Raw genomic sequence first — 25,795 nt, 5'->3', positions numbered from 1 at the left:
GCTTCTCGGTTTTCCTCGGGTGCGAAGCGTTCCCCTCCTATTTCCGCCCGTAGTAGGCATGGCGGCGGAAACTTCTTTCTGATTGGTAGAATGCCTTCCTCTAATCCTGGGCGCTGGCTGGGCGGGTACAAGGACCATTGACTCCCCGGGTCTTGCGTGGTTTCTGGCCTAGGAGTGCTCTTGATTTGGTTGCCTTCCTTTTCCTACGGAAAGTCTTAGGTCGGCTGCCAGGTCTAGGAGATTTGGAACGCAGGCTGTTTCTTCCTTGTTTTCCGGTTCTGCCCGTGGGAGCCCTCGTTCTAGCGAAGAGGAGGAAAGCGTGCGCCTGGTGACAGGCCTTTCCGCGTCGCGCTTCACACTGGTCCTATGGTCACTCGGCGCAGCGGCATTGATAGAAGTGGAAGTGATGCCCTGACGGGGAGAGGGCTTTTCCCTATCCACTCATCCAAGGGCCTTCCAAACCTTGCAGATTTATGTAGTTGCTAGACACTCGTACCCGGATGTTCAGCGGAGGAGGGCTTAAATACTGGAGAAGAGTGGGAACTAAAATTTTAAGGGACTTAGGTGCATTTCCAAAACAGAGTTTTGAGCACCGTCCAACACCTGCAGCGTGGAATTTGTGATCATCTCTCGCTGTCCTGGGGTCTCAGCATGTACTTCCTCTCCTGGTTAAGTCAGCTGTGCAGGGGTTTATCCAGACCCATCGGAAGGACAGCCCAGCCAACCTGGGGTTCTTTCTCCCGAAGTCTGGTGCTGAGTTCACAGAGGAGAATTCCAGGTGAAAACAGGGAAGAGCCTGTTCTTTGCAGCCATTTAACCCCAGTCTTGATAGCTGTATGTATGGAGAAATGGAGAAGCAGATCATTTCCTTTTTATATTCCTTATTATGCATTTTTTTCGTTGTTTGTTGTTGTTGTTGTTGTTGCTTTTGTTTTTTAACGACCCTAGAAAGGTAACCGCATTGTAGTCTATTCTGTTTCGTTGATACTACAAGTAGGAAGCCAAAAAAAAAACCTTTCACATTTTTTATATTTTTCCAGTGTCAAGTGGCTATTACACACTAGTTTCATACTACAGCTATATTGTTACTGCACCATCAAACATCTTTAATTCCTAATATATTTCATTTCGGGAAAAAAGTATAATATTTAGAATTGGGCAATTAGGATTTTAGGTCAGTGCAACTGCTAGATCCAGAAAAAGCTAAGTTTCCCAACCCAAAGCAAAAATTTGCATTCAAACAGTTATTCACCTGGCTTTTGACACATTGGCAGATAAATTTAATACTGGATGAATCTACATGCTCTAATTTACACATTTCTACCTGAAATATTTAAGGATCTGTGAATTGAGAATATTTTTAAGCAATCTGCAAGTAATATATTTTTAATATTGCCTTTTACACATTTGTTTTTTTTCCAAGAATTCAATAGCTTTGTTGCCAGGACCAACACATGTGGAGAGTTACGTTCTTCTCACTTAGGCCAAGAAGTCACCTTGTGTGGATGGATTCAGTACCGAAGGTAAATTGAGGTATAAGTGGATGGTGGGCCAAGGAGCAGTGGCAGACCCTGTCTCCTAATAGAAAATAGTTGAGGTATAGCTCAGTGGTAGAGCACCCCTGGGTTAAATCTCCCAATACCACCAAGAAACCCCTGAATGTATGGTAATTGTTTCCCGAAAGCAATTTCAAACCTTTATGAAGTTTTAAGTATTCATGAGAATAAAAAGCTTTCTGTAACCTCTGCAGGACTCTCAAAATTCACTGAATTCTTATTTCTCATTTTTATTTTGAAAGATCCAAATGGTGTCAGTCTTAGTAAGTACCAGAAGAAAATAAAAATGAAGCTTGGTCCTGGAATGGACTAAAAATAGCCCTGGGCTAAATAAATTGGAAGAGTTCCTATGACCAGTAAACTAGAAATGGGCCCACATCCTAGAAACAGCTGGGAAGCTTCAATAGCATGGGGAAAGAGCTTATTTCATCCTAATATTAGGTAGGGAAAAAAACCTAAAAGCACCAACAGTGGTTTCTTGAGATCAGAGACTATTTTTTGTTGTTTAGCTCTGTATTCCAGACCATATGTGAAGAGATTCAAAATACATAGGCTGTGTGACCTTAAAAGCATATGTCCCAGGGCCTGGGGTTGTGGCTCAGTGAGCTCGCCTACCATGCGTGAGGCATTTGGTTCAATCTTCAGCCCCACATAAAAATAAAGGTATTGTGTTCATGTACAACTAAAAAAATAAAAATAAAATTTTTTTTTATAAAGTGTATGTCCCAAGTGGGTGGATATTTACCCCATAAATTTGGTGATTTTTGTTTCCTGAACCCAAAATCTGTACCTCCTTCAGATACTAAAGACAGGATGAGGAGTTTAGATTGAATGTTAAAATTTTGAAATTTGGGGAATTTTTTGGTGATTTGTAGAATTGTTAAATTAGTAGTTGGAACTCTTCTAGGAAATTTCAGATCATATACCTTTTTAGGAAGGAAAAAAACCTTAACATTGCTATATTTCAGAAATGATTTCTAATACCATATTATGTCTGAATTGCACCTTATAAAAAGTTTCCACGTTTCATAAAATTATCTTATGCAGACTTAAGCCAATGAAAAGTTCTTTTAATTTTTTTTTTAATTTTTAGTTTATGTGGTACTGAAGATCAAACCCTGTGCCCCCACGCATGCAAGGCAAGCTCTGTACCACTGAGCCACAACCCCAGCACAAGTTCTTTTAATTTTAAATCTGCTTTTAATAAACTATCTATAGAAGAGTAGTGGGCTATATAAGTGACCAATGAAATTGAAATTTTAAAAAATGACTTTTTTTCATTAATAAGCAATGTAGACAATAATTGCATAAATATAGCTAATGAAAGTACATAGTTATTCATAAAAAAGGAACATGATAAATTGCTTGGGGTTTTTGTTTTGTTATTGAACTTGTTTACTCTGATTAAACTTTGGGCTTAGAGATTTTATCCTAAAATGTTCATTTTATTTTTCATTAATCAGGCAAAACATCTTCCTAGTCCTAAGAGATTGCCACGGTCTTGTTCAAGTTGTCATTCCCCAGGATGAGGTAATAGAAAGTGTCCTACTGTTAAAAGCTTCTTTGATGCTGTGGCTACAGAAAGCTAAGTAGTTTGATATAAGTGTGTTTGAGATTTTAAATTCAGGGGCTTATTGTTGATAAAAACTAAAAACTACCATAAGCAACATTAACATGCCAAACTGGAAAAAAAAAAAAATATGTGCAACTCATGTTACAGAAAATGGCTTCTCTAATAGCTAAAAGGCTATTAGAGCCAGGCACAGTGGTGCACACCTGTAAACCCAGCAGCTGGAGAGGCTGAGGCAGGAGGATCAAGAGTTCAAAGCCAGCCTCAGCCACTTAGGGAGGCACTAAGCAACTCAATGAGACCATCTCTAAATAAAATACAAAAAAGGTTGGGGATATGGCTCAGTGGTTAGGTGTCCCTGAGTTCCATCTCCAGTACCAAAAAAATAAAAAATAAATAAAAATTAAAGAGTACTACAAATCAATTAAAAAAAATAGACCAGTGGGCTGGGGATGCAGCTCAGTGATAGAGCACTTGCCTAGCATGCACAAGGCATTGTACTTCATTCCCAGCACCACAAGAAAATTTACAGAAAATATAAATGGCATGCAGACAAATGAAAGTATACCCAGCCTCACTCACAGGTAGAGCAATATGAATTAAAACTACCCAGAATTGTTTTTAACACTTTGGATTGACAACACACTGTGTTTGGGGAAGCAGGTGCTCATACATTCTTGGAAGGAGTACAATATCATCACTAGCTGTATGGAGAGCAATTTGGCAATATCAAGATTATAATTACATATATACTTTGAACCATTCATTTCACTTCTGGAAAATTACAGTTATCTTACATCTAGACACAGATGCAAAATGTCATACATAAAATGATATTCATTTCAGGTTTATTTTTAATAGAAAAAATGGGAACTACAATGTTCTCAATAAGATATTAGTTTAAAAAATAATGTGCATCTTTACAGTGAGATGTAGAAAAAGAATGAATGGAAAAAGAATGAATCTCTTTACTAATAGGAAAAAAAATCCAAGATATATTGTTAAATGAAAAAAACAAACAAAAAAACCCACAACAGGATATAGACGAACATGTACAGTGCTGTTATCCAGATGAACTATGGTAAGAGATGGAATGTGTGCTCACTGTGTGCATGTTTATACGCATTGTGAAATGAATCTGCTAACATTGGGTGCTTCTGGGAAGGGGAACTGAGGTCCTTGAAGACATGGATAAGATGGAAACTTTTATCTTTTCTATCTTTCTATACCTTTTGCATTTTGAGCCCAGCGAAAGGAAGACCTGCTCTAAATACTTACCATTCATATTAGATAAAAGAACTGCCATCATGCCCATTGGGCACTGTGGGTGCCTAGTTGTGGTAATTTTTACAAATGCTTCTATGTCAAAGGAAAATAAGATTTACTCAGCTAAGTGAAATAGAAGCAGTGAAGAATTTGGAGAACGAGGACTTGGAGGTGAGCATAGCTACCATATAGTCCATTATCGCTATTGGACGTAACTGCCCCTTAGACTAACCCTGGAGACAGTTGTCTTCAAAATATGAGGGAGGTGTTTGCATTACTAATAGTTATTCTTATTTTCCTTTGAGAAAGTTTTTAAAACTCTTAACTGATAGTTTTACTTGCTATATTACATGGAGTCAAAATAAGGATGCAGTTTGCCAAATGTATTATAATACAGTCATCTTATGGGAAGTATTATGGGAGGTAAGTTGTGAATATTAACATTTTTCTAAGCCATAAACTTTCAGATACCTGTAAGTTCATTTGTTTCTTGGAACTGTTTTCCTCCTCTGTAGTCAGCTGCTTCTGTAAAGAAGATTCTATGTGAAGCCCCTCTGGAATCTGTGGTGCAAGTGTCCGGAACAGTCATTTCCCGACCTCCAGGACAGGAAAATCCAGTTAGTAGTTTAGAAACTGTTTATGTAAATTTTACCTGTTTGCATTGGCAATATCTTTATACACATTCAGGCAACATAGACCTGTTGTCTGTTAGGCACTAAATGCTCAGTAAGTTCTACCGATAAACCTATAAATTTCAACATCTTCATTACAAACACATCTATATAAATATGCATGCTAAGACAAAGTATCATCCATGGATAGGCACAAGAACATCAAAGCCATGCACAGACATATATACTATACACTCTAATAAGGACCTACACATTTTACATCTATGAATAAAGTTGTGTGTTTTGTAAATGTGCATCGTGTACATGTCCTGATCAACAGTTTTTAAAATAGGTCTTTTCTCTCTGTCTTTAAGAAAATGCCAACAGGTGAGATTGAAATCAAAGTTAAAACAGCTGAGCTTTTGAATTCCTGCAAGAAACTGCCCTTTGAAATTAAAGACTTTGTGAAGGTACTAACTTCTGTTATTTGATGGCCAGAATTTTCAGAGCTTTTTAAAGAAAAAGTTTACCTTCTACAAAATTAAACATCTTACCAACAAATTGTTCTTAAATAGCGGCAGTTCATTAAGCTGTTGCAGTCTGTAAACACCTAAACTTTTTTCAGACAGGTTGAAATATGGGTCTATCTTTAAGACTAGAGGTGTTATATTTAAGTTCTTTGTTGCTCCAAAATGTTTAATGTTTTGTAAGAAAATTTATATCTATTTTGGAAATCATTGAATGGTGTAGGGGAATCCTGTACCTATTAAATTTAAGCCTCTAAGAGTGATAAAATTGTGGTTAGAGTGACTTCCCAAGCCCAAACATGTAAATAGAATTACTGTAATTCAAGATGTTCTTTGCCAAAGTTTGAGGGATCACCGGAGCTAGATAGCACTGGGTAAGTACATCCAGAGGATTTTCAGCTGGGTCACTGTTACAGGCTTTTTTACTGGAGTGCTGGGGATTAAACCCAGGGCCTAATATGCCATGCCAGTGCTCTATCCAGTCCTATATACCTCATTTTAAAGTGATCTATTCAGGAACTTTTAAATTAATTCTGTAGCCACTTAGTCTTATATTTATAAGTTCTCAATACTCAGAAAAAAACTAATAAAATTACAGAGTTGACCTCAATGTGAGAAAGAAATATACAGATTTCTCAAGATAAGCATTTAGAGGTATTTCTTACTATTTCTGTTTCTATTATCTAAGAAAGGAGCTATTTTGGAGGGAAATGACATTCTTTAAAAAAAGTACTCAGCACAAAGATGGATGCAGATTTTCAGCCTTGAACATAAGCACACCTCACCCATTTCTGCCAGTACAGCAGAGGAGGCTCCACCTGCCATCCCTTTACATTCCTTGCACTTGTAGTCAAGAGTCCCCTCCAGGTAATAATTAAGTCAGCAGTTTTTGATGTGTTTATTTTGTTTTGTTTTTGTAGCAGGGATGGAACCCCAAGGGCACTTAACCACTGAGCCATACTCCCAGCCCTTTCTATTTTTAATTTTGAAACAGCTGAGGCAGACTTTGAACTTGCAATCCTCCTGCCTCAGCCTCCCAAGCCACTGGCATATGCCACCCTGCTGATTGATATGTCTTTTTAAAAGATCTTTAAAATTTTCACTAGTCAATTATGGACTTTAATGAATGGATTAATGATTAATATAATAGGTAAATTTCAATCAGTGAAGGGTGATGTTAATACTCACGAATAGTAAAAAATGTAAAATCTGTATTAGTAACAAACTTAGAAGTTGTAGGAGCTGAGGCTGGCAAGGTGTACACATGGTGCAGATAGCAGGCTGTAGGCTTCCTGGTGATGGAAGCTAAAGACAGAGCTAAAGATAACACCTGTAAAAGTAAACATAAAAATCTTTAAATTTGTTTAGAAAACGGAAGCTCTTCGTTTGCAGTATCGCTACTTAGACCTTCGGAGTTTCCAAATGCAGTACAATCTGCGACTGAGGTCCCAGGTGGTCATGAAAATGCGGGAGTACCTTTGTAATCTCCATGGTAAGGGAAAGCCTGAATATCCTTTGGGGCTTTTTAGCATCTCTTAGGTTGTATTCAGTTTTATTTTATCCTCTCCTTCCGTCACGGGTCAGGTATTGGGAGAAATTTGGAACTGACGCCATGTGTAGTTTTTGAAGAAAATTTATTTTACAGGTGTTTGTCCTAGAGCATAATTTAGTCACTAGGTGCTCACTGGGTCACATATACTTCCTTTTGAAGGTAGTAATACCTGTTACATCATTTAACCTAGCATTTCCCATTGTTATTGAAGGCAGGACAGTCCTTTGGTTGTTTCTACAGCAGAAGTTTTCTTAACGTTTTATTTATTGTTTACTTATTCATCATTTGCTGGAACCTTGGAAATGGCTTGTGAATTTAACTAGATACCTTGGTTAGTTCTGGGGAATATCTGCACTATTTGTGTTATTGTCCCTATGCTTAGAACGTTTTGAATACCAGAATAATTTAGTAAACAAGAATCCATCAAGTATTTAGGATTATTTTGAATCAAAAGTATCAGCTTTATAAAAGAACAGAATCTTTTGAAAAGCTTCAGATTACTTCTTGGACTTATAAAAACCAATAAAACTAGGGTTGGCAGCTTATTTCAGCCCAAGTTATTAATTAAAGGAGAGCCTTTCATTTGTTGGACTGTAGTATAGACATCATATTTGAAAAATTCCTATCTACTAAATTCTGATATTTCTTTCTTTTTAGGGTTTGTGGATATAGAAACCCCAACACTGTTTAAGAGAACCCCAGGGGTATGTATATTCCTGAAATCATTCTATTAATAATGTCTTATTAGTTGTAAAACTGGACCACTTTGCTTTTGTATTCACTTGGTCCACTTTTATTTTTATTTCGTTTTACTTACTGCCACAGGATGGTCACATTAACTAGATTGTCTTAAGAATTGAGAAAATTGAGTCAGTAATTTGAGTCAGAACCTTTTATTCCATGGAGATTTCTTTTCCTTGCAATTCATAGATGTAAATCATTAATGAATTGGTTCCTTAAAAACAAAACCCTTGTTTATTAAGAACTGACATTTTGGGGCTGGGATTGGGGGTGTAGCTCAGTGGCATAGTGCTTGCCTAGCATATGTGAGGCACTGGGTTCAATCCTTAGTACTACATAAAAATGAACAAATAAAATAAAGGTATTCTGTCCATCTACAACTACAAAAAAAAAAAAAAAAAAAAAAGAACTGACATTTCAGCCAGGCATGGTGGCACATGCCTATAATCTCAGTGACTTGGAAGGCTGAAGCAGGAAGATCACAAATTCAAGGTCAGCCTCAGTCACTCTTTAGTTAATTTCATTGATGAGCTGAAGTATACACTTCCATCAGTCAGTTATACCTTGGGTTTATTTTTTTAATAATGTCTCCCCTTTCCTCTCTCTCTTTAAAAGGGTGCCAAAGAGTTTCTAGTACCATCCCGGGAACCTGGAAAGTTTTATTCTCTCCCTCAGAGTCCTCAACAGTTTAAGCAGCTTCTGATGGTTGGTGGTTTAGACAGGTGAGTTTTTTATGTTATAAAAGTTATCAAAAAAATGAAAAGGGAGAAATGAAAGAAAGGGAAAAAATTCAAAAAAATTGTCTGGCCTCTTAAGGTTATAAAATTTATAGGAATTCAAAGAATACTTAATACCCTGAAAACTTCATAGTAGTCCTCATTTAGTAAAAATTTATTGCTAGGCCCAGTGATGAAAGCTAAGGCAGGAGAATCACAAGTTCCAGGCCAGCCTCAGCGACTTAGCAAGATCCTATTTCAAAATAAGAAATAAAAAGGACTGGGGATGTAGCTTAATGGTAGAGCACCCCTAGGTTCAATCCCCAGTACTGAAGGGAAAAAAAGTTTATTTTGTATCTACCATGTACAAAAGTCTATGCTGATAGATGTGACAAGGTTAAAAAGAAGGTTTTGTTGTCATGAGTTAATAAGACTAGCAAAGCAGAATAGAACAGTGAATAAAACCAACTGTAAAATAAACCAAAACATAAATGCATGGAAATTTGAAAACTGTGATCCAGGTTCAGTGGAGTGAGTCTGTAGTCACAGCTACTTGGGAGACAGAAGATGACTTGAGCCCATGAGCTTGAGACCAGCCTGAGCAACAGTGAGGCCCTGTCACAAAGAATAAAAAAGAACTTTACAAACTGAGTGTGAAGAGGTTTGAAATTACATTGAAAGCATCCTGAGTCACACCCTCAGAGAGCTGCATTTCAGCAGGGGTGGGGATGAACATGTAATGGCATAGAACAGGAAACTATAGTGTGTTCCTACAGCAGAAGTACCTCAGTCTGGCTAGAGCAAAAAGGTAAAATGCTGAGAAGCACTGACTAGGAAAAAAAGCATCCAATGGTTTACATGACATTCTAATTACTACTGTCCTAAGGGGCCACAGAATATTTTAGAAACAATATATAGAATAGTAACTTCTCTTGGATCAGCGTGTATCCAATTAAAGTATCATTTTTAAAAAAAAGTTTCTTTTGTCTTTGAGGTATCATTATTAATTTATTTCACAATCTGCCTCTGATAAGTTTGTGTGCTCTTAAACCCATGACTCAGTTGGTGCTTTGTTTCACTTGTAGATACTTTCAGGTTGCCCGATGTTATCGAGATGAAGGTTCAAGACCAGACAGGCAGCCCGAGTTTACTCAGGTACAAAGTTACATGAACACCAGGGAAGTAACTTTATATACCCTTTATATACCTAAGTTCTCATTAAGTATTATCCTGCACATATGTAGTTAAATTCACCTGCAGTTGAGGCTCTCATTATCCAAATTTTGGTCTATTTCATGTGTCCTTTTCATGAGGAGCATGGTCATCAGCTGAGGAATGCCAGAGTTGTCATCAATGTTTGTTCCTGACTTGAAAGTCCTTAAAGCAAATTTCTTGCATAATAAAATCTTATAATTCTAGGGCTGGGGATGTAGCTCAGCAGTAGAGCTCTCACCTAGCACCTATGAGGCCCTGGGTTCGATCCTCAGCACCACATAAAAATAAATAAATAAAATAAAGGTATTGTGTTCAACTACAACTAAAAAATAAATTTTAAAAAAAACTTGTAATTCTGTATATTGATATTTAATTTGTTTATCTGTGGACTTATCAAAGCCATTATGATTTTATTTCTGTATGATAGCATATTAATAAGTATGGTAAAGTATAAAAAATCATACGCTATGGAGTTGGACAAACCAGGGATCACATGTAGTTTCACAACTTCTTGATGGCGGGTACACAGGCAAATTACCCAGCTTCTCTGAGCCTTAAGCCATGAGATGGTTGTGGGAACTAAGCAAGTTAATACAAGGCATTAGCATAGTGCCTGACCTAAAGAAGATATGCAATAATATTTATACTCTCTATATATATTGTAAGTATTTTTGGTACAGAATCCTGTGGTAAATTGAAAGCAGAGAAATGTATATATACATATAGTGTGTGTGACTATTCCAAGTTAGTCTCCCTGTGTTATTTTGGTTTCAGATTGACATAGAAATGTCTTTTGTAGACCAGACTGGGATCCAGAGTTTAATTGAGGGTCTGCTCCAGTATTCCTGGCCCAGTGACAAAGACCCTTTGGTAGTTCCTTTTCCTTCCATGACCTTTGCTGAGGCATTGGCCACCTACGGAACTGATAAACCTGACACTCGCTTTGGCATGAAGGTATTTCTCTACACTTTTCCAGAATCCTGCTCTCAAATAGTTCCACAGTCTCTTAAACCATTTTAATGAAACTTGTGTTACACACTGTTATATTTTTGTTACCTTATTAACAGAACTATAGCAAAAAAGAATAACATGTTAGCATTAAATTGCTTTCTTTCTATCTAATGTGTTCCAAGATCCATTTCCAAGAGCAAGATACTTGCTATAAAGTTTTTATTACAGTACTTACCAGTTATTGATTATAGGGACATGAATAGTAACTTGAAAGAAAAAAAAGTATGCTTTCTATTTCAATTTTTTAAGCCATCATGGTACTTGGAAGGCAAATGATCCAGAGTTCTTCATTTTCCTTGGTCAATAAAAAACTCAAACACTTGAAGACATTTATTCAGATTATTAATATCTATGTGTATGAAAGGACAAGAGTAGAATTTATATAGAGCAGTTTCATTACCAGGCTTTCCATTATTTGCTCTGAGAAAACAGTAGCCCTTGAACTTTGTAATGCTGCTGATATTTCTGAACCTCAGTTCTCACAAAAATTTCTTAGAAATTAATTCTGCCTAGTCAATAAAATCTGTGCTTAGTTTTTAGAATGAAAAAAATATGATGATGGGGTTATAGCTCAGTGGTAGAGTACTTGCCTCGCACATGTGAGTCACTGGGTTTGATCCTCAGCACCACATAAAAATAAATAAAATAAAGCAAATAAAATTGTGTCCATCTTAAAAAATATTTTTTAAAAATAGGATGCATACAAAGTCATAACTGTACATATAGCTACCAACTTAACTACTCATGTCTTCATTTGTAATATGGAATAGTGGGTCTTAAGTCCAACTGCTTGGGTTACATCCTGGCCATTTACTAGCTTTGTCATCTTAGACAACTTTCTTTTCTGTGCCCCAGTTTACTCATTTATGAAATGGGGATAGACTGTCGGCCTAGTACTCTTGTATGAATGAAATAAATATTTGTAAAATACAAGTTATGATGCTCAATTCATGAGCATAGTGCTTAGCCCTCTTTGAATGTAAATATTAACTTATCAAGATCTATTCCCTTCTTTGAAATCTTATTTGTAAAATGTTTTTTGAGATAAAAATGACTTCATGTTTAATTATCTCTTTTTGTTGTCCTTTCACCAGATTGTCGATATCAGTAATGTGTTCAAACACACAGAGGTCAGATTTCTTCAAGATGCACTTAGTAAGCCCCAAGGAGCTGTCAAAGCCATGTGTGTCCGTGAAGGAACAGTAAGTGAAGCATAGTTCTATTTTTTCTATAGTGTATGTTTTGGAAGTAAATATGTTTAACACTGGTACATTTAAACTTGAGGAATAACTGTTCTCTTTAAATAAAAATATGTACTTTTCAAAATCTAGCAGTGTCCCTAAAACTCTAAGTAGAGAACAATAAACCTTAAGAATGTGAGTTTATATTCAAGATCTTGGCCACCCTCTTTTTTTCCTTTCTTTTAAACACAGCTGTACACTGCTATTGTACTTCATTTGAGATAATTTCATTGGCAATACTTTATAAGCATAAATGCTGGATAGGATTTAGCATTTCAATCATAGTGTTGGTTTATCCAAAGACTCTTAGCACCTAGCATAGTCCTGGCCTGATGATTTTTGGTGCTCTGAAAATTCTGGCCTCAATAGGGGAAGCAAAGGAGGTGGCACTAAAAAAGCAAAAGAAAGGGAGGTAAGAGGAGAAAGGAGAGTGGTTGGGCTGAGCAAGCACTAACTGTAAAGTGATGGGACACATTTGGTACTGTAATAAGTATACTTGCTTTGAAAATAATGAGTCATTCCAGAAGTTTCTTCAATCAGATTACTATTTTGAAAGATTATGCTCGTTTGGATACATAGTATATTTAGAATGGGGGAAAGAACTCTTGTCTTATTACTCTATATTCACTTCCTATGTTCAGTGGAAAGTAATTTGGTATCCATACTCTCTCTAGTCCAAATAAAAAGTGTGTTCAGCTATGCCAGGATAACTTATTGCCTGTTGGTATTATTTACCCTGTTTCAAGTGTATCTTTTCGGCTGGGGATATAGCTCAGTTGGTACAGTGCTTGCCTCAAGTGTGTCTTTTCTTCTCTAAGTAGACTACAGGAATATATATTATTTTTCACCTCTTTGTATCTCTTGTTCCTAATGAAATGCCCCATGAGAATAGCTGAGGATGACCAATGTCTCACTTAGACATTAAGATAATTTGAAATTAGATGCAAAGAATTTTAAGAAACTTAATCCAGGGGCTGGGGTTGTAGCTCAGTGGTACCACGCTTGCCTAGCATTGCGTGAGGCACAGGGTTCAATTCTCAGCACCACATACAAATAAATAAAGGTCCATCAACAACTAAAAAATATTTTTTTAAAAAAGAAGAAAACATTAAAAAAACTTAATCCAGTTTATCAAAAGCAAGATATAAAGAATTTTTAAGAAACCTTCAATAAATTCTGAATCCTTTTGTGGATCTGAAATATTTTTTTTCACAGTTCAGTTATATTTTATTTATCCTTTGTATTCCACATCTAAAGACTTCTGGGGAATACAGACACAGCTCTTTCCAATGAGACCTGCATAACTGGGAAAATTAAGACCTATAATAAGTTTTAAAAATGTGTTATTTAGGGCTGGGGTTGTAGCTCAGTGGTAGAGCACTTACCTAGCACATGGGAGGCACTGGGTTCAATCCTCAACACCGTATTGAAAAATCAATCAATCAATAAATAAGAGTTAAATTCTTAAAAAAAAAAATGTGTTATTTAGAAGCCTGTTTAGGTAGCACACACCTGTAAGCCCAGCTACTCAGGAGAGCAAGGCAAGATTACAAGTTTGAGGCCAGCCTCAGCAACTTAGGGAGACCCCGACTCAAAAAGTAATGATTTAAAAAAAGCACTGGGGCTGTAGTTCATATGTAGAACATTCCTGAGTTCAATTCCTCATACAGAAAAAAATATATATATATTTTTGGTCATTTAGAGTTCTAGTGGCTTTGGTGGGGTTTGGGAGAGGTTAAGGTAGGTAAGGAGGTGAGGCAGCTGGGGCCTGGTTTTCCTTACCGCTTCCTGCTCTGGTTTGTGTCTTCCTAGAGAACAGGATCATCCCAAAGGATGGCAGGAAAATTTGTAATTTAGTAGCAGAAATTAAATTTGTATTAAATCTCACTATTGTGATGAAAAAAACAAATATATTTGTGTTCCATTGATGTTATAAACACGTTTATGAAGCTGAGTGTCATATTAATGAGTTTTCTTTATTTTTCATCAGAATTACTTAAAAAAGAAAGACATCGAGTCCATTAGAAAATTTGCAGCTGACCATTTTAATGAGGTAAGGAATTAATTAAAGCAGTTTTCTTCCTTTTGGGAATTCAGTATTTTTAACTGATTGCTTGAGCTTTTAAGATATCATTAATTTTGAGGGTCTTGTTATTTCAGATCACGCTTTGACTTTTCTTCTATTTATCTTTAAAGTTAATGTTACCCCTGGGTATAATTCTAAGACTTCAATTTAATTGAATTAACATTTATCAGAGTATGAAAGCTCAAACATATTCCATTTAAATAAAGGTATTTTTATACAATTTGGAAAGTAAATAGAGCCCTACATGCTCAAGGTTTAATAAAAAGCATTATAAGCATGAATGACTTCCAGTATTCAGGGTTCTTCCTATACCTATTTTAAGACTCTATATCCAACTTCGACAGACACATTTTGTGTTTGAGACCAGCCTGACAACAGTCAAATGAGACTTCACTTTTAGACAATCTCATTCATTTCCTGTTTCTTTATAGTCTATACCTTTGCTTCAGCCAGATCAACATTCTTACAAGCCTGGGATGGTAGTACAGCCTGTTATCCCAGCTACTCATGAGACTGAGGCAGGAGGATTGGCAAGTTTGAGGCCAGCTTGGATGACTTAGCAAGACACTATCTTAAAATAAAAGCATTGGGGATCTTTCTTAGTGGTAGAGCACTCAATTTTTTTTTTTTAATATTTATTTTATTTACTTCTATGTGGTGCTGAGGATCGAACTCAGGGCCTCACACGTGCTAGGCAAGCACTCCACCACTGAGCCACAACCCCAGCCCTGTTTGTTTTTAATATTTATTTTTTAGCTATAGTTGGATGCAATAATTATTTTTATGTGGTACTGAGGATCAAACCAAAGGCCTCGCATGTGCTAGGTAAGTGCTCTACTGCTGAGCCACAACCCCAGCTCCCTTTATTTTTATGTGATCCTGAGGCTCGAACCCAGTGCTTCACGTGTGCCAGGCAAGTGCTCTATCACTGAGCCCCAGCCACAGCTCCTCCAATTCTTTTTTGAGGAGGATTGCTTTAAAACAGGATCTCAATATGGTGCCTAGGCTGTTCATTTGGTCTCAAACTCATGGGCTCAAGTGATCCTCTTGGGTAAGCTCCCAAGTAATGGACTACAGGCATGTGCTGCTGTTATTTTAATTAAATTTAAATAGCCATACCACATAACCATGGTTATTACTTCTCCCATCTGCTGTTACTGATGAGAAGTGTAATATTTGTATGGATTTTTTTCCTTTACAACAGACATGATTATTTGATTATTTTTCTCTTTGGAAGTTTTCAGCCTCCTGAAAACTTTTTTTCGGGGATGGGGGTCAGTGTTGGGGATTGAACCCAGGGAATCATGCATGTGAGGCAAGTACCCTAATGCTGAGCAACACCAGCCCCTCCCAAATCTTGATGTTCTAAAATTTCAAGTTTGGATCACTTTTTTTTGATACCAGGGATTAAACCCAGGAGCACTTAACCACTAAGCCAAATCCCCAGGCCTTTTTATTTTTTATTTTGAGACACAGTCTTGCTGAATTGCTGAGTCTGGCTTTGAATTTGTGATCCTCCTGCCTCAGCCTCCCAAGCTGCCAGGTTACAGGTATGTGCCACCCACCTAGCCTGGATCACTTTTTTATTCAAGTATTGTACACTTGAAGGGCCCTTTCAGTATGAAAGCTCATGTCTTCATCTGGGGAAATTTCTTTTACTATTTAATTATTTTGTTGGATTGTTTTGTTTCTAGGGCTGGGGACTGATGGGGCCTTACACATGCTGCACACCAATTCTATCACTGACCAGCTCTTATTGTTTTGATGTCATCATTTTTTCTGATCTATCTCTAGCATTTCTCCAAGTTGTATGTTGAACCCTTTCACATAGCTTATATTGCTTTTTTTCCCCCCAAGTCCTTTCCTATCATTTTCTCTATCCTTTTATTCTGTTTTCTAGATTTCCTCAAGTCTTCTGTTGAAGTTTTTTTTCATGTTTGTATTTCTATTAGCTCTTTTCATTCTATTTTATTCTGATTTTAACGATTTTTTTAAAAATGTGTGGTGATTGGGCATGTTTAAGTATAAGGCCTTCTAAAAGCTGGTTGGAAATACAGGGTCCTAGGAAAGGCTTTGTAAATGGATAGGTTTAGGGTGAGCAACAAGGTTACTTGGCTGTTATCCTGGGGACTCAAGGGGTATGAGTCCCAAGCCTCTCCAGGATTCTGCTGGATAAAACAGTTCCTTCCTGTGCTGAAGCTGCCTCCATTCTTTCCTAGGCCAGAGCCTTCTTTATCCTGCTTCCTTAACCATCCCTATATCATTCGCTTGGAATCTACCAGAAATTTCTCATCTACTAATATTACTCCCTATGCTTCATTCCCATTTTTTTTTTCATTGTGGTAAGATTATTTTTAAAAATTCCTTTTATGCAGTGCTCAGTGATGCACGCCTGTAGTCCCAGCTACTCAGAAGGCTGAGGCAAGATCACAAGTTGGAGGCTAGCCTCAGCAATTTAGCAAGACACTCTCAAATGAAACAGTCCAGAGATATAGCTTGTGGTAGCATGCCCCCTGTGTTTAGTCCCCAAAACCACAAAAAATAAAATTCCTTTTTATCATTTTGAAGGGATTCAGGGAAGAGAATAGTGATAATCTCATATAAATTCCACTGGGAGCAAGAAATCTTTGTACTATGAGAAAATGAATCAATCTCACTTTTTAAAAAATATGAGTAAGGCTTATGGATGTAGTTCAGTGGCAGAGGTTGCCTAGTATGCATAAGGGCCTGGGTTCAGTCCCCAGTACCACAGATGCACACACACAAAGTAAGTGATTCTTTTTCTTTATCACAGGAGGTCTTACCTGTATTCCTAAAAAACAAGGAAAACTGGAATTCACCAGTTGCTAAATTCATACTGGAGAAACAAAGATTGGAATTAATTAGACTATTGGAGATTCAAGAAGATGATATAGTCCTCCTGACTGCCGGAGAGCACAAGAAAGCAGTAAGAAGTCACCTGCAGGCATCTGTGCAATGGATGCTAAATGTTGCCTCTCTTCTCCTGTGGATGTGCACATTTAAAATGAGTTGTTAATTTCAGAGATGGAGCTGCATCCACTGTTATGTGTCTTTCAGTACTTCTTAATGCACTATGTGAACACTGGAGTCTTTTCATCAGCTGTCAGACTCCATTGGCATCATCACACAAATTAGATCTGACTCAGATTAGGAAATCTGCCTGAGTAGAGGGTCAATAGTTTTAGTTATATAACCATGAAACACTTTTTAAGGTTTGCAGATGAAGGAAATTTGGTAGTTGCTGACTTTTGTATATAGTGCATTACCAAGAGTGGCGGGACGGCTCAGACTGCTGGAGGGCTGCAGGCTGAAAACACTCCTGAACCCGCTTAGTCAAGGCAGGACCCTTTTTTCTCAAGAGCAGTAGTTGTAGGTGGTGAGTGCTACCATGCATTGTGTAAATCACCATTCTTCAGGGGATATGTGGGAGGCTGAATTTACCTTTAAGAATCCTTGAAAGATAGGCAAAAGCGTAGTATAAAAATCAAACATGAGGGGCTGGGGTTGTGGCTCAGTGGTAAAGTGCTTGCCTAGCATGTGTGAAGCACTGGGTTCAATTCTCAGCACCACATATAAATAAATGAATAAAATAAAGGTCCATCAACAACTAAAAATATATTTTAAAAAAATCAAACATGAATATTGAAAATATATTGTAAATGTTAAACATAAATTCAATTTTTTTCACTGTAATTTATATTTTCCCTTACTATTTCTTTCAAAGGAAAGGTTTGTTTTCAGCTTCAAAGCTCAATATAATTCATTATCTTTCCCTTCTGCAATAGCAGAGTGAAGAAATCCATTTAAATACAAATTTTATTATTAATGAATTTCTTAAAAAATACATTGCAATTTTATATAATATAACATTCTGCTGCAAATTAATTTGGTGTGAACCAAACATTCTGCTGTTTCTTTCTAAGGACGGTAGACTACAATTCCTGCTGGACCTTTTTTGAAAGAAAGACACCAGACTGTGGGAAGTAACATTAACTTTCTGAAAAATGTCAGAATGAAGGTGTCCTGTGGGAATAGAATGGATCTCAAAGTGGCCTCCTAGGGGCTGGGTTTGCAGCTCAGTGGTAGAGCACTTGCCTGGCATGTGTGAGGCACTGGGTTCAATTCTTAGCACCACATATAAATAAATTTTAAAAAGAAAGATTTTTTTAAAAAGGTCCATCAAAACTAAAAAAGTATTTAAAAAGTGGCATTCTAGGCATCTCCAGGCATGTGACACTTTTCTGATAAACTGCCTTCTCAGGGAAACTCTGCACACCATAGTTAGCATTTATGAAGTACCTCCTGTTTACCACTGATATAAATACTGTGTACATATTGATTCATTTAATGCCCATGCCAACCCATGAGAGAAGTACAGATGTTATTTTTAAAATAAGGAAACTTGCTGGGCATGGTGGATTACATGCCTATAATCCCAGCTGCCTTTAATCCCACCCACTTAGGAGGCTGAGGCAGGAAGATGCTTTGAGCCCAGGAGTTCAAAGCCAGCCTGGACTACATAGTGAGATCCCGTGTCAAAAACAAATAAGGGGCTGGGGCTGTAGCTCAGTGGCAGAGTGCTTGCCTAGCATGCATGAGATACTGGGTTTAAGCCTCAGCACCACATAAAAATAAAATAAAGGCATTCTGTCCATCTACAACTACATGAATAAATTAATAAGATCACAATAGTGTCTTGGATTAAATATATTCATCCCCACTTTACTGTGGATAAGGGCACAAAAGAGTTCCTAAATAGCCACACTGAGGCTCCAAGCCAAGTCTTTGAAGCTCTGCTGCCTGTGTTCTTAATCACTAGATTACTAGGTGCTCGACACCCAGTTAGCTAAGACTGCTAGTCATCTTCAGGTCTCTGTCTCCTAAGAAAGAACATCTCATTTTCTAGTTGGCTGCTCTTTTCCTAGAGAATAGTGCTTCAGAACCCAGGTGGTGGCATATGCTGCTTATTGTTAAGAAGCTAACTCAATGTTTGTATCTTTTGTTTGCAGTGCTCTCTGTTGGGAAAGTTACGTCTGGCATGTGCCGACATTTTGGAAATGAATGGTATGGTGCTCCGTGACCCAGCCCTGTTCTCCTTCCTTTGGGTGGTAGATTTCCCACTCTTTCTTCCCAAGGAGGAAAATCCCATGGAGCTGGAGTCAGCCCACCACCCATTCACTGCTCCCCATCCTGGTGACATTCACCTCCTGTACACTGAACCTGAAAAGGTACTATATCTGTATTTCCAAATAAAAAGGACATATGTAAATAAAGACAAAGTACTTCAAAGTTCATAGTCTAAAGATAGCTAGGACCAGTTCTGGAAGTCCCAGGAGAAATTGAGCCAGTGGTTAATACATTGTCTAAGTAGCTACAGCATCTTTAATCTGTAGAACAGAAAGCCAGAAGTTTTCCCTAATATAAAGGCTCTGTGAATCTAGGTTCGCAGCCAACACTATGACTTGGTTTTAAATGGCAGTGAGATTGGAGGAGGTTCCATCCGAATTCACGATGCAGAGCTACAGCATTACATCCTGGCGACACTACTGAAGGTAATATACCATCTAACCTGGCCTCACTGTTTTTCCCTTGGTTTTGTTAAACATCCGTCATGATTATTTGCTAGATACAAATAGTTTCAGCTTATCTCTCTACCTTTAGTGTAGGACTTAAAAATGTAAGTGAAATAAGGATAACATTAGTGCTTATTATATGCCAGTAACTATTTATATACTTTCTATGCATTGATACATTTAATCCTCAAAGTAATCTCATGAGATAGATACCTTTATTCTTTGAAATTTCAGAGATGAGAAAGAGGCAGATGAAGTACCTTGACCTATAGTCACACAAAGCACAAGATAAGTAGAGCCAGGAATTGAAGACTGGCTCTTGAGCTCAACTAGCTAACCACTACACTACTCGAAAGTCATTTCCAAGCCAGGCACAGTGGTGCATATCTTTAATCTGGAGGCTAAGGCAGGTAGATCACAAATTCAAGGCCAGCCTCCACAATTTAGCAAGACCCTGTCTAAAAATAAAAATTTTTTAAATGAGCTGGGGGGCCTGGGGGTATAGCTCAGTGGTAGAGCACTTGCCTAGCACATGTGAGGCACTGGGTTTGATCCTCAGCACCACTTAAAAAAATAAATATATAAAATAAAGGTATTATATGCATCTACAACTAAAATAAATTTTAAAAATGGGCTGGGGATATAGCTCAGAGGTGAAGCACCTGAGTTAAATCCCCATTACCATCCCCCGCAAAAAAAGTTATTTCCAGTAAATGAAAATATTGAGAGAGAAAAGTATGAAGAGATTTTATGCCTTTTAATAGATATATTTGAGCTATATGAAAGGTAGGGGTATATTTTAGTGATATAGAGAGTGGGATTTGGTCAGAATTTTAAAAATTGAAAAATAAAGGTCGAGAATTTAAAAATTCAGTGATTTCTCTAGGATAGGATAAGTTTCATGAAGGAAACCATCCATCAATCTGGTCCTAAAAACTAATTTTGTGGGACTAACAGGTATGAAGTAGGATGTGAGAGCCCGTTTGGAAAACTCAAAACATCAGGTGCTCTTTGATTTTAAGGGCATTGTGAAACCTGTGCCCTTTTCTGCCCGAAGCTCCCAGACCTGTTTTCAGCCTACCTTTTTCATTCCTTTCATTGTCAAGCTTTTCAGAAGAGTAAGAATACACTTCTTTGCCTCTGGTGGTTCTTAGCCCTTTCCTACTGCCCATTAGAACAGAATCATCTGGCTGGACATGGTGGCATATGCCTATGATCCCTGCTACTTGGGAGGCTGAGGCAGAAGGATCACAAGTTCTAGGCCAATTTAGTGAGACCTTGTTTTAAAGGCTGGGGGTGTGGTTCAGTGGTAGAGTGCTTACCTGGTATGTGTAAGAGCCTGGGTTCAATCCCTAGGACTGAAAGAAAAAGAAATCTGAATCACCTTTCCAGTTAAAAAAAAAAAAAAAAAAAAAAAAAAAAAAAAAATCCCTGATGCTTGGGCTCCACATAAATAAAACGACTGGTACTCATTTGTTTGAAGTTCCTCACTAGATCCTATCCTCGAGTCTGGCTGGAGAATTATTCCGGTGCTTGGCCTTCAGCCTCTCCTGCCTCTCCGCAGCATTTGATACTTAACGCTTTTCTCTTGGTCCCTGTGACAGCACAGCCTGCTACTCATCTTGCCCTTTTGAGCCTACACCTCCACCTTCCTTGGTCCGTCTTATTCTGTTCCGATTAGCAGAACAGTAATGGCGGCAGTTACTAGGCACCAGGCACTTTTCTACATGTTGTCTGTGATTTGTCTTGTTCCCTTGCTAAACTGTAAACCTCTTTAAAGTTTATTTTTTTGTTTTAACTCTGCTAATGAATTTTCATGATAACTTAGTTAAGTCACGTTAAGGTTAACTCAACTTTATTTCCCATTAGCACCTAAGCCTTGAACGAGTACTTAGTGGACCTTCGGTATTTATATTTACTGGAATAATCTTTTGAATTTCAGGAAGATGTGAAATTACTGTCCCATCTGCTCCAGGCTTTAGATTATGGGGCACCCCCTCATGGAGGAATTGCCTTAGGTAAATAACTTGTACATTTATAAACTACATTTCATTCCATAGCACTGTCTCAAGTTGGGGTTTTTAGCCTATGATAAGTGGCGGGTGGAGTTGAGGTCAAGCGTTCTATGAGAATGTAAGTTTGTTTTAATTTTAGTAATATATTTTTATGTGTGTATTTATTTTTTGGTACTTGAGATTGAAACCAGAACTTCACACATGCTAAAAGCACATGCCCTAAAAGTATATTTTACTAGTTAAAACTTGACATAATTTTGCATTTGAAAGGTTTTTATGGTACTGGGGATTGAACCCAGGGAGACTCTACCACAGAGCTACACCTCGAGCTTTTTTTTTTTTTCCTCCTTTCCTTGAGGCAGAATCTTGCTAAATTGCTCAGGCTGGCCTCAAACTTGGAATCCTCCTTCCTCAGCCTCCAAAGCCACTGGGATTACAGGCATATACCACTACCATGTCCAGTTCAGTTCTGTAAAAACAGAATACTATGGTTGGTGCAGCCTAGATTTTATTTAGAAGTTATATATAGAATTGTAGTTCAGTGTTAAGAGTGCTTGCCTAGCATATGTGATGCCCTGGGTTTGGTCTCCAGTATCACCAAAAATAAAGTTCTCTACAAATTTTATAGAAAAACTAAGACATTCCCAACATTTGATTACTATGTATTTCTCATTGGCTAACTGTATTCTACTCACAGGGTTAGACAGACTGATGTGCCTTATCACTGGAGCTGCAAGCATCAGAGATGTCATAGCCTTCCCAAAATCCTTCCGGGGACATGACCTCATGAGCAACGCCCCAGATTCTGTTTCTCCTCAGGAACTGAAACCTTATCACATCCAGGTCTCCTGGCCAGCAGACTCAGAAGCAGAAAGGAGCTCACTGAATCATTCACACCATCCAGAAAGTTGAACTTGAATTTTGTCCTCTTTGCTTCACCAAGGCTAAAATCAAATCTGGATGTGTCACTCATCTGACAAGTCTGTAGGCGAATATAACCCAGGAAAGATTCTTCACAATAATGTATCAAAATTTCACAACATGCTTTTTTTTTTTTTTTTTTTTTTGGTTGGGACTTTTTTGTAAGTTCCTTTTTTACTTGGAGTTAAAAATATATTTATGGCTCTTTCGCAGGGTATTATGGCTTACACCTGTAATCCCAGCAGTTCAGGAGTCGAGGCAGGAGGATCATGAGTTCCAAGCCAGCCTCAGCAAAAGCAAGATGCTAAGCAACTCAGTGAGACCCTGTCTGTAAATAAAATACAAAATAGGGCTGGGGAGTGGGTCAGTGATTGAGTGCCCCTGCCCTACCACTGCATCCCCCCAAAGGCTCTTTATTGGAGTAATATAGTGGCTTAGTGTTTTCTAATGTTTTTCATGTTTAGATGGTAGATTTACTCAGAACAGGAAATCAAATTATATAGAAAAATGCTTGTCTCTCTAGACTGCCACTTGATGGAGGGTTTCAGTTCATCCAGCCCTGATGACATTTCAACCATCAATATATTAAGTAAGTAGCATAATATAATGCGTGTACACACAAAATCAGTCATGAAGTCTGTTTCACATTAAGCAAATTTTATAGCCTCCCTATTTATGTAAAATGCAAACAGTACTTGTCCTGATTACTTAGTAGGGCTCTTGCAGAAAGAAAAAAGGATTTATGAATCAGTATTCTTTATGTTTTCAATTTTTAGGGATAATCATTAGTCCTTGAATATTTTCCCTCAATTATAAATACTGACCTTAGACCAACTTCAAATATAAAAAAATGTAATTTTGTTTTGATAAAAATAAAAATTTAATAATTACAAAATGAGATTAATCTCAATACTGAAATTCTATTTGATCTTCTGCCTTGATAAAATTCCTTTGATTTATAATTTGTAAACACTATCAGTTTTATGTCCTTATTTTCTCAACACTCTAAGCAATATAACACTATAAGAAAATAAGACTCCACCCCAGTTAACTTGTGACACCTAGAAAGCTATGGAGTGCTAGGCACAATGGCACACACACCCCTATAATGCCAGTGACTTGGGAGGCCAAGGAAGGATCACAAATTCCATGCTAGCCTCAGCAGTTAAACAAAGAACCTCTTTATTTTAAATAAACCTTATTTTAAATGAATAAAAATGGATGGAGATGTGGCTCACTGGTAAAGTGGTACTACTGGTTTCAATTCCCAGTACAGCTTCCCTCTCACAAAAAAAAAAAAAAAAAAAAGCTGTTTTTCCCTACAACAGCAAATTGATTTGCTTTTCCCTAAACTTTTTTTTTTTTTTACCTTGCTTGTGTCTCCCTCATTTGCTGATTCTTGCTGGCAGGGTTCCCTTAGTGAGGTGTCCAATTCTGCCTGCCCTTTGTCAGTAGAATTTCTAGAGATGCCCTTTATTGGATAAGGAAATAAAATTTTACATCCATCAATATTATCTAAGGTTGTTGGCTAATTTCTAAATACATATATATTTACTGTTCAATGCCTAATTCTCACCAACCTGTCCTGAAAGCAAGCTGTATACAGAAGAGACCCACAATCCAGATCTTTTCTGGAATACAAATACCAAAGGCCCTAGGTCTCTGGGAGAGAGTCCTGCCTTGACAAACCAGAAATAATCACTTTGGGCATTACTCAACTTCAGACCATTTGGGGGGGTGGGGACCACTACTGAAATCTAAGGAAATGTTACTATTTAAGGTATCATTGTGGTAAGGTGATATTTGAAATTAAGCATTTTCTTTAAAAAAAAACAATAGATGCATAAGTTTGGAATGCATAAGCTATAGACTGGGAACCAAGAGTATTTCAAATTCAGTCTCCTCAGCCTCCAAGAGAATTTAACTTCTTTTGTCCATTTACGAGACATTCAGCCTTTGTTTTTTTGGGACTGGCTTACTTTGTTTAGCATGATATTCTCCAATTTAAATGGACTAGGGAGCTGAATAGATACTTCCCAGAAGATACACATTTGATCAACAAATATATGAAAAAATGTTCATATCTTAGCAATTGGAGAAATGCAAATCAAGAGATACTCTAACATTGACCTTGTTTGTCATCCAAGAGAACAGGAGTGACAGATGCACTCACCTCTTCTAGAAACTAGGTGCTCTGGCTAGACGTCCTGTCTGAGGTAGGCAAGAAACATGGCACAGGAAACATCATGGCAACATCTGCTAATCTGACTGCCCATGGACAGGCTGATGTGGGAGACAAAAGAGCTACCAAAAAATGAGTGATCTACAGAATCATAGATAGCAAGCCATCAACTCTAGCAAGAGTCATCTATTTTAGATGATCCACTTAGAGGAATCCAAGAAGACCAAGCCTACTCTTACATAATACTGTAGGTCTCCTCAAGACCCAACTAACTTTTCCATGGCCTTGACTATGCAGGCAAGTCTAGTAGGATTAACTCCCAACAAGAGGGACAGAAAAACATGAGAGAAGTTCTTCTAGGCATACAGCTCATCTGTGAATGGGATGAGAACCAATGAGAAAGAAAGGGAATGACTTGCACCCATTGTCCTCAAAGCATAGTGAGTAGTACTATTTAGAAACCATTAAGACAATTTGACAAGGTAATTCTGTTGAATATCAGTAAAAAAAAAAAAAAAAAAAAAAGAAAAAGAAAAAGAAAAAAAAACCAGAATGGCAGTTATTAAGAATACAAACAATTAACATTGTCAAGGATGTGGGGGGAAAGGCACACTCATACACTGCTGGTAGAACTGTAAATTGGTGCAACCAGTCTGGAAAGCAGTGGAGATACCTTAGGAAACTAAGGAACCACCATTTGACCCAACTATCCTACTCCTTGGTAGATACCAAAGACTTAAATCAGCACACTACAGTATCACAGCCATCAATGTTTATAGCAGCTCAATTCATAGTAGGTAAACTGGAAGCAACCAAGATACTCACAGATGGAAATGTGCTGTATATACACACATTGGATCATTACTCAACACTGAGAATAATTGGATGGAGTTGGAAACATCAGACCTTAATTTTTCTTAGATGACTGATGCAGAGGAGCAAACACAGTGACTCACTCATCCCAGACAAGGGCACTACTGCTGAGCCCCAA

The 25,795-nt window shown here is 37.5% G+C and overlaps 1 protein-coding gene across 3 annotated transcripts; it reads left to right on the top strand.

Annotated features, from left to right (window-relative positions):
- Positions 1–134: 134 nt before the first annotated feature.
- Dars2 (aspartyl-tRNA synthetase 2, mitochondrial) lies at positions 135–23,643 on the top strand. Of its 3 annotated transcripts, XM_076831679.2 has the most exons (17): positions 135–778; positions 1,424–1,523; positions 3,020–3,086; positions 4,908–5,009; positions 5,378–5,473; positions 6,899–7,022; positions 7,740–7,786; positions 8,439–8,545; positions 9,625–9,694; positions 10,529–10,708; positions 11,860–11,967; positions 13,997–14,059; positions 16,887–17,039; positions 19,123–19,341; positions 19,555–19,665; positions 21,629–21,704; positions 22,399–23,643. In XM_076831679.2, the coding sequence occupies exons 1-17, from the start codon at positions 652–654 to the stop codon at positions 22,611–22,613; spliced, it is 1,965 nt and encodes a 654-aa protein (XP_076687794.1). In that variant the 5' UTR covers positions 135–651; the 3' UTR covers positions 22,614–23,643. The 3 variants fall into 3 exon arrangements, with proteins under 3 accessions (XP_076687794.1, XP_076687795.1, XP_076687796.1); XM_076831680.2 differs by lacking the exon at positions 21,629–21,704 and having other exon boundaries at positions 22,399–22,476; XM_076831681.2 differs by lacking the exons at positions 21,629–21,704; positions 22,399–23,643 and having other exon boundaries at positions 19,593–19,666.
- The last annotated feature ends 2,152 nt before the right edge of the window (positions 23,644–25,795 follow it).

This window comes from Callospermophilus lateralis, chromosome 13 (genome assembly GCF_048772815.1).
Source record: "Callospermophilus lateralis isolate mCalLat2 chromosome 13, mCalLat2.hap1, whole genome shotgun sequence".
Lineage (NCBI taxonomy): Eukaryota > Metazoa > Chordata > Mammalia > Rodentia > Sciuridae > Callospermophilus > Callospermophilus lateralis.
Note: the sequence above shows the minus strand (reverse complement) of the source record. Positions and strands in the feature narration are given on the sequence as shown.

Excerpts from the sequence above, each read along its gene's own strand:
- Dars2 (XM_076831679.2), top strand. The coding sequence starts at position 652 with ATGTACTTCCTCTCCTGGTTAAGTCAGCTGTGCAGGGGTTTATCCAGA. Across the intron at positions 3,087-4,907 it reads TTGTCATTCCCCAGGATGAG|TCAGCTGCTTCTGTAAAGAA; the intron begins GTAATAGAAAGT and ends CCTCCTCTGTAG. Across the intron at positions 19,666-21,628 it reads TCCTGGCGACACTACTGAAG|GAAGATGTGAAATTACTGTC; the intron begins GTAATATACCAT and ends TTTGAATTTCAG.